Source organism: Barbus barbus (genome assembly GCF_936440315.1).
Source record: "Barbus barbus genome assembly, chromosome: 43".
Taxonomy (NCBI): Eukaryota; Metazoa; Chordata; class Actinopteri; order Cypriniformes; family Cyprinidae; genus Barbus; species Barbus barbus.
Window position 1 is genome coordinate 5,421,287 of NC_136721.1, and position 9,168 is coordinate 5,430,454.

Genomic DNA, 9,168 nt, shown 5'->3' on the forward strand with positions numbered 1-9,168 from the left:
CGTGGGTCAAAGCTGCCCCCTGGACTCTTGGGTCTAAGAGGTGATTTGTCATCAGCAGGATGCGTCTTATCTTCAGCCAGAGAAGAGGATAAGCCGAATATGTGAGACAAATGGATACTTTCATCTTTGTCCTCTGCGTCAGTGGAGTCACAAAGAGAAGTGTCATGATCCCTGAAGAGGCTCTCTGTTCCAAAGCTATGGAAAACTAGCAAAAAAGGCATAACGTGACTGAATGTGATAACTGGCACTAACTGTGTAAACTGAATTTATACTTTTTTCTAAATATTTTTAAAACCTATATGAAATATAAAACCTGCCTCTCCAACTAAGGCAGATATTCATGAAAATATGATGTGGCATGGGAAATAGACAAAAATAATTAATTTTAGAAAGTAATTTCCTTGACAACACCAACTGTATATAGCACACATATCTGATATTTATGTATAACAACAGCAATTTACTGCGAAGAATAAAGAAAATTTTTTTTTCACAAACATAAAAATTGACAGATATGTTACCTTGAAAGTCAATGTCCTCAATCTATAAACCTATAGTGAATGTTTAATGGACATCGTGGATATGTTAAACTTTTGAGTTTTTGCCCTAATGTATGTTTAATAATAATAATAATAATAATAAAATGACCTCTTATTTTCCTTATGTTCGCTTACATTCATTTGACTTAATACCCAACAGTAGCCTACAGCAGGCTCAGGCTAATAAATTAATATTCATATTTGACTTCATTTCTGGGCACTCTTAGGATTAGTTAAAGTCATTAAGTTTCAACCCAATATCCAAATGTTTGTTCATTTAGATATCCAGATATGCCGTCGCTTCGAGCAATGAAAATGTCCAGGGTCCTCGGTTAAATGAGCTTGACTAACCCTTATTACATTGCTTAAGTTTATTGATATTAATAAATAATCACTGTGCGTATCCATTATGCTGCTCAACTGTTGAGAAATGCTAGTTTTGCCTAGTTTGACCTCTCGTCAAACAGCACATTCATCGTTACAATTACGATTGAAAAAATACAACAAGAGTTTATCAACTACAAAATATCCAACGGACAGTGGTAAATGAAAATAGTATTATTTCCTACTTGTTATTAAGGAGGATCTGTTTCGGTGACTGAACTAAACCCGTTAAACTGGCTCAAATGAAATCAAATGAAAACATAACATTTATTCGGTCCATCAGATGGAGTTTCACAGTATCTGACACGTGTAACACAAAATTAGGCATATATGAATGTAAAATAATAATAATATTAATAATAACAAAACGTCTACAATCGTACATAGAGACATAAACAAAAAGACAATTAAAACAGATCCGCTAGAAATATTACACTACTCATAAATTTATAAAACATATTTTTAGCTTACATTTATAATACTATTCTCTTGAACAATCTATTAGCACCTTTGTGTCTGAGACCAGTACAAATACAAAATGACTGCAGCAGATTGTACAACCGAAACAAAAAATATATAAAATACAGTGACCCCAATTTATTTGGACACTTAAAAATGTACATAATACCTTTGCATTAGGCTACATAGCAAAACATGAAATCAACTGACACTAAAGATTAAGACCAAAAAAAGTAAAGTTCACGGCAAAAATGGCTCAGAAATATATTTAACTACATTAATACATTTTTACGTGGGGTCACTGTAATAGTCTGAGAATTTGATTATCTGGGGCCAGTTGCATAAAATTAGACTCTGTGTTAAGATTGTGTATTAAGAGCTAGTCTGACCAACTAGCAGTTAGCAAAGAGTAATGAGTCTTATTTTTCTGATTCAAAATAGAAAATCTAGGTTTTAATGTAACAGACAAAAGATTTACTAGTCAGACTAACTTGTTATGCAACTGCCTACAGATCGCAAGAAGTCTCAGCTTCTGCCTACGGCTGCATTCTCTGTCTGTTTCGAAGGAATCCCATAAGTTTGTTTTGACTGGCTGTGGTTCTCCCAAAACGCTTGCCGGATTTTATCTAGTTCTGACATCAGAGGAAGTCCAATCTCCATGTGCATCATTAGGTTCTCCAGCCACTCCTCTAATTTAGTAAAACTGGGACTATAGAAAGAAATAGGGAGAAAAGGCCTGGTTTCAGCATGAGATTTTTTTTGTGGTTAGGTTATGTAGATGACAAATGTAAATGACAATCACCGTTTTTCAGCCTCCAAGGCACAACAGAGAACCGCAATGGGAAAGAAAGCTTCAGGGCAATCTTTGGAAAAGCAGCGCTCCAAAAATTCATTCACATTCAGTCCAAACTCCTGTGTGCGAGGGAGGTAATCTGGATCGGCATATACTCTTCCGATAATCTGCCATGAGGATGGAATGTTCAGTTCATATGTTCAATTATATTTTTATCAAAAATTGGACTAAAAGTAGAGAAATATGTAAGTTCACCTCGCAAACAACAATCCCGAATGAGAAAATGTCAACATGTTCATCGTAGATTTTTCCTGCAGGTGAGAAATAACATGTAAAAAACAAAAGACCTGAAAAATGGTCTTTGATTGTTAATTCATGTGGCTCACCTTGGATCATTTCTGGTGCCATCCAATAGGGGTTGCCCACCACCGTATACCGTTTTTTACGACCAAGCTTGTTCAGTTTGGACACTTGTCCAGGAGAGGAGCTCTTTTCTTCCTTTACAAGCTGGGCCAAACCAAAGTCTGCAACGACCACTGTTTGGTTCTGTGAGGAAAACCAGTACTGTCACACAATTCAGTTCAGTTGGAGACATGCTCTATGTTTATGAGTATTGAGATGTATTCTGACCTCTCGGACAAAGCAGTTGTGCGAGTTCAGATCCCGATGAATGACATTCATTGAATGAAGGTAAGCCTGGGTTGGACAGAGAAAATAAATGTATTTGGATTCTAACTATAGCTTCAGATATTCTCTGTCAAAACATGTCTTTGCATTTAGGAATTGTTGGATTGCTCTTCATTACGTACCATTCCAGTGGCAATGTCCTTGGCATAGCTCACTCTAAGTTTCCAAGGGTGATCCTTATCATAAATCATGACAAAAAATGAGTTTATTCACTCAGAACCATAACAGCATGCTTTTCAGCAAGAATCTATGGACTTCATGAAATTATATCCAGTAAGGAAAAAACAAACCATTTTCTGGATGGTGTCCCTCAGCGTTCCTCCTTGCACATACTCAGAGATCAGGTTCAGTCGTTTGTCTTTGTAGAGGATGCCGATAAACTTTAAAACATTAGGATGTTCTAGGCATCTCATTACTTTGACCTGGAGACAAAAAAGTTTTGATTAGGAAACAATCCATTCGCTCCTTAGCGGTCTGAGAAAGAAAAACTACAATAAACCTCTTTCAGGAATGTCTTCTGAGTTTCTTCATCGAACTGAAGAAGTTCCTTAATCACCATGACCTCACCTGTTTCCGAATGCGTCACCTGACAACCCAAAGGAAGCAGTTAATTCCTTCATTCTGTCAGTCTGTGATCTCAGGGATACTCAGTGATAATTCAGACATATTGCTTTACCTTTATGGCTTGTCCAAAACAACCTTTTCCCAAAACTTCCCCGTATATTAGGTCAGAGGGTCGGAAGATACGTTGTGTTTTGTCAGTGGGGTCAAAACGCAGAGACTCTGATCGATTAATGTCTCTTCTATGAGAAAGAAGTACAGCGTGCCGTTGCGAGCACGGAGATTTATCAATACTGCAGCTGCGCCTACAGAGGCAGACAAATAGAAATTAATAATGTTAGTAAGAGCATGACAGAAATATGACCTTTTTAATTATTATTTGGTGCTTTTTTATTATCCAATAAACTCTTACTAAACCAGTACCTAAACCAGATTTCTTTAAGATTTCAAGACTTGTTTCCAAAGAACATTCTTGAATTAATATATGTGACCCTGGACCACAAAACCAGTCGTAAGTAGCACAGTATATTTGTAGCAATAGCCAACAGTACATTGTATGGGTCAAAATGATCGATTTTTCTTTTATGCCAAAAATCATTAGGATATTAAGTAAAGATCATGTTCCATGAAGATATTTTGTAAATTTCCTACTGTAGATATATCAAAACTTAATTTTTGATTAGTAATGCTAAGGACTTCATTTGGATAACTTTAAAGGAGACTTTCTCAAAACAAAATTTTTTTTTTGCACCCTCAGATTCCAGATTTTCTATCGGCCAAATATTGTCCGATCCTAACAAACCATACATCATTGGAAAGCTTATTTATCAGCTTTCAAGTTATTTCTAAACCTCAATTTAAAAAAAAAAAATTTACCCTTATGACTGGTTTTGTGGTCCTGGGTCTCATATGTTCATGGTCTATTGGCAAAATGTATTTTTTTCTTGTTTTAAGTATACATCTTTAAAACGCAGGAAAGAATAAATTAATTTATTTAATGTGCATTCTCCAAAAGAAAAAAAAAAATTAATGTTGCTTAGATGTTTAGATATTTTTTTACCTAAAACAAGAAAAAAATAATTTCTTTGCAGTGTAGTATTACATGTAATAAAATCTGATAGTGCCATAATTCTTACAGAATATTTCTGGATTTAGGGCTTATTCGACTGTAGCTGGGAAGAGGAAAGAAACCTAGTTTTCCAGGCTGGTCCAGTTCTTCTCCCAGTAGGCCAGATAAGTCTTCTTGTTTTGTGAGTTCTTTAGGATCATGTTCAATTGTGATTTGTAACCAGTGCTCTGTATCATGAATCATCAGATCTATCTGTTAAAAAAGTCAAAATATAAAGGGTAATGGTGAAATGAGCTGTGTCGTTATTGTTATCTTATCTGAGGTAAAGGACTGACCTCATTGAGTGGAATGTTCTGGACAGAAATCCCATTGATCTCAAGAATTCTGTCTCCAACATGGATCAAAGGCTTAACTTCAGGGCTCAAGTTGTGCATGTCCAGCCTGTGAATTTTTTTTTAATATCAATATTAACTGAATGCCATCATTAATTTAACAACTTAATAAAATCATATTTAGTGGCCCTATATTTTTGCTCAGGTGTAACTGTGTCTAAACTGACAACTTACTGAGATACAATGATCAAAGGGCTTGCGTCCTTCTGTTCCACTGTGAAGGATAAACCTTGCCTGCTTTCTACAGAAGGAGGAAATGACATCGATGTCACTGTATGAGAAAGCTGTGAAAATTTTGCTGCCAAGTGCTGCATCGACACCTTCTGGTGTCCACATTGTACACTATGAGAGAAGAAGAAAAGTCATTAACTGAGCTACTTTCCCATCAAAATGCTGAGCAATTAGCAAGTAGTGACTGTGTTTTGACAAAACCAACCAGTATAAATTGGCATAATCCACTAGAGTGAAAGAATCACCATCTCCAATAACCATGCCACAGCTTTCACAGAGAAAACACTCGGGATGGTATTTATGCTTCCCAGCCACCTGCAGAGATGGAAGGAAGAGGCAAAGTTATTTTCTAGTACAGTTTATCTTGAATTCAGCTGAAACAGTAAGGGAGGAACTGAAGTGGGACAGGGTGGATGACATCATTCTACAGAAGTGAAGCAGCACAATGGAAGGAAGCGAGATTGTGAGTGGGTGGGGTCGCCTGCCCTCAGGTCATAGCAGGAAATGGTGACAAAACACAAAAACCACCATGTTAACCTTTTCAAGATTGAGAGATCAAATTACTGTAACCTTTTAGTGAGTGAACTGTTGTTTGATTGTGCAATCTACTAAAGGAATGCATGTATTCATGAATACACTAGGTTCTCGCCAAGTCAGTATCTTAAAAAAAATAAATAAAAAAATGAAATGAAATGTCAAATGTTGTTGTAGTAAATGCTCTTTTGCTGTCTGGACAACACATTCTTCACAAAAGTCTTGTTAGTGTAAGTGCTTAGCGGCACTCTATGCATTCTTTACAACAGCTGATAATTGCTGCCGATTTAAAAATTCTATACAATTTTAACAAAAAAATGTAAAATATAAAACTAAAATCAGTCATTTTAAATGCTATGTGTCAATTTAAGCATCACAACATGTAGTATGAAAAGGCATGTTCTTTTTGGGATTTGCTGAAGATTAAATTTATAACAGTATTATTCATTTATTAATGTTTTTAAAGGGATCCCCGGGTATTAAGACATGTATAGCTTAATATAACGTAAATGATGTCTCTTATTTAAATATGTAGTAGAAAACCCATGAAAATGTATGTTATTTAAAATTTGGCTTTTTACCGCAACACAACTCAGAATACGCAATATTAAAAAAATAAAATACTGATACGATACCACATTGTGTGGCTTTTGGTTGTCATTTTCAGTCAAAGGGCAGCAAGAGAAGCAATGTAAGACTGCTTTCCTAGCGATAATAGGAGGAGAAAAGCATGGGAAGATGCCTGTGGACGAATAAAACTTTATAAAAACTCGCTTTCTTTTTTCTCTCCGCTTTAGCCCTAATGCCTTTGAGTCTTTTAGTAGACCACAGCTACTGAAAGAGCTTATAAACGACTGAGACAAGATACACTAGATGCTATCTGTTAGGACGTAAACATGCCGACAATCATGACTCGCGGCCGCTAGAGGAGTTTCTCAGCGCCGATTTCCCTCAATATCCAGGGCCTTTAGTCTCCTTGTGGGGAAAAATCGATCGTACAGCACTTGGTTTAAACCTATACTTAAATCCATCGCCACCTGTAAGCTATTTCAGTAGCTGTGGTCATCATATCAGTATTTTATTTTCCGAGTTGTCTATTTCGAGATGTGTTGTGGTAAAAATAGCATCAGTTAACGCTAGTAGCTCACCGAGTGCAACTATTTTACGTCATCAGAATAATGACGCCCCAAAATATGTATAAAACCATGTGATTAAAAAAAAAAAAGTAAATCTTTGATGGGTTTTCTACTACATATTTCAGTAAGAGACATCATTTAAGTTATATTAAGCCATACAAGTCCCAGGGATCCCTTTAAAGTTTAAGTTTAATTGAGCAGTAAATGACAACAAAAGTCAACTGAAATGTAAAAATAGAAGAAATGAGCATGCACATATAAATATCCAATATTGGCCAATGCAGATAAAAACTATAATGAAGGCTACACTGTAAAAAAAAATATTGGAGCATGTTTTTCTGGAAACTTCAATTTCAGTCTTTCACCTTCAAAATTTTATGTTAAATTCAATGTGTTACTTACTGTTTTCTAATTAGATCCTAAACCATTTTTTTTCTGTCTATATGGTACCGAAATATTGAGCATCAAGTTTGTTTTACCAAGCTAATATTACCCCTTCACCTCTAATCACACATTTCTAATGTTTATGAATTGATTTGTCAATGTTGTGTTCTTACCATAATGAGTCCGGTGGTGATAGACTCTGAGCAGCCGTGGCATTGCTCCCCAAATCGTGACCAGTAATCTTTCTTACAGAAGAATTGTCCATCTCTTTCATAGTACCAGTGAGAAAGAACCGAATTACATACACAACACCTGAGAGAGAGATATAGAAGAAGTGTATATTTATGTACTTATTTATTGCACATTTCATAAAACTTAAAGGGGTGTTACATTAAAGTTTTGTGCTAAATTGGGTCACTTGAATAAATGTGCTATGTCAAGTATCAGATCAGATTATTAACTACTGTTAAGATTCAGCTGAAGTGAATAGAAAATGCTAGAACCAGGGGCGTTTTCTTTCTTGCTGCATGTGAGCAGGATGCCTGTCATGTGTTCCACAGCTGGCGGTTATCTGCTGTTTTCCTTTCATTCCTATCCTTTCGTTCAATAAAACACAGCCGTTTCACGGAAACACATGCCCATTATACACACAAACACACTCATGCACACACACACACACACACACACAAGTACACACACCATGTAGTTTTAAACACTAGCAAACAAAGAGCAGAAAAGCAGAATAACAAGAAAGTGTTGTTTAATTCTATGGTTGACAGGGGTGTAAAGTACAGTATTGTCCTTCATAACTATAATTAAGTATTATTTAGGAGAATCTGTGCTTTACTTGAGTGTTATTGAAACTTGCTCTTGTAATCAGATTAAATACGCTTTTGCACATTTCATCCACTAGTCTGATAATAACACTATTACAGACAGGATTCAGTACAAACTCATATATCATTCTTTGTACAAGTTTGTCTGTTATTGTAATGAACACATGCAAAAACCTATCTAAATACCAATGTAATCATAGTCCTGCATCACTTTGGTAAACTAGATTCTCACTAGAGAAGTGGGAGCTAGTGGACAGAACTGGTGTGAAACAAAGTCTGAATTCACTTTCTGTGTTTACATAAACACAAACATTATTCTGCTTATGTTGACTATGCCAAAGGGGTCTCAAACCAGCTCACAAGACCACAAATTATGGTATATGGATATGGTAACAAAATATACGTTCGAATTGAACAAAGTTCCAGAATTACGTTATCTCATGACAATCTGAAAGTAGACTGTTGACAAAGAAGTTCCTGTTTTTGTTTTACAAGAAATGTACTGCAGGGCATGTACCAGCATTACTAAAAACCACAACTGTGAGCCTTTTTCCAAGAAATTAAGAAACAGAGAAAAATAAGACATTGAAACTTAAGAGAAAATGTGAATTAGTAAACAGAACAAGTTCAATTTGACTTACCTTGCCTTCCCTCCTCTCCGGCAATACAGGTCCTGACAAGACTTGAGCATAGCAGCAGTAGTAAAGCTCTGCTAGTTTTCTTACTGTCCCCCACTCATTTCAGGGGTGGAGTGAAGTGGGAGGAGAGGACAAAACTGTTACAAACACTCAAATAGATTTTCTTTCATATCAGCATATGCAGTACTGAGCTTCTCTAGGCTGCTTCCTGCCAAGTGTCTGAAGAGAGACACAAATCCCTCCCACTCCTCCTAACTTTAGCCCATCTTCTTCTGATTTAGTCTGCAGCAGAAAGAATGCATACTGTCAGAGGATATAGAGTTACCCGACCAGTGTCACTGGTTCATAGCCCTCATGAACTACATGACCGGGCAGAGACGTGCATTTAACCCAGGGAGGGTTTGAGTAAGAGAAGTGAAGTGAAGTGACATACTGCCAAGTATGGTGACCCATACTCGGAATTTGTGCTCTGCATTTAACCCATCCAACATGCACACAGCAGTGAACACACACACACACATGTTG

At 36.3% G+C, this 9,168-nt stretch overlaps 1 protein-coding gene across 3 annotated transcripts; it reads right to left on the reverse strand.

The window, feature by feature from the left end:
* Nucleotides 1–1,171: 1,171 nt before the first annotated feature.
* LOC306862891 (LIM domain kinase 1-like) lies at nt 1,172–9,035 on the reverse strand. Of its 3 annotated transcripts, none has more exons than XM_079405949.1 (16): nt 8,647–8,864; nt 7,673–7,760; nt 7,343–7,481; nt 5,321–5,430; nt 5,059–5,226; nt 4,828–4,933; nt 4,560–4,744; nt 3,539–3,728; nt 3,362–3,448; nt 3,153–3,284; nt 2,985–3,038; nt 2,806–2,871; nt 2,562–2,721; nt 2,431–2,486; nt 2,185–2,342; nt 1,172–2,091 (listed from the first exon to the last, which is right to left on the reverse strand). In XM_079405949.1, exons 2-16 carry the CDS (start codon nt 7,756–7,758, stop codon nt 1,908–1,910), a joined length of 1,881 nt encoding a protein of 626 aa, XP_079262075.1. In that variant the 5' UTR covers nt 7,759–7,760; nt 8,647–8,864; the 3' UTR covers nt 1,172–1,907. The 3 variants fall into 3 exon arrangements, with proteins under 3 accessions (XP_079262075.1, XP_079262074.1, XP_079262076.1); XM_079405948.1 differs by having other exon boundaries at nt 7,673–7,765; XM_079405950.1 differs by lacking the exon at nt 7,673–7,760 and having other exon boundaries at nt 8,647–9,035.
* Between the last annotated feature and the right edge of the window lie 133 nt (nt 9,036–9,168).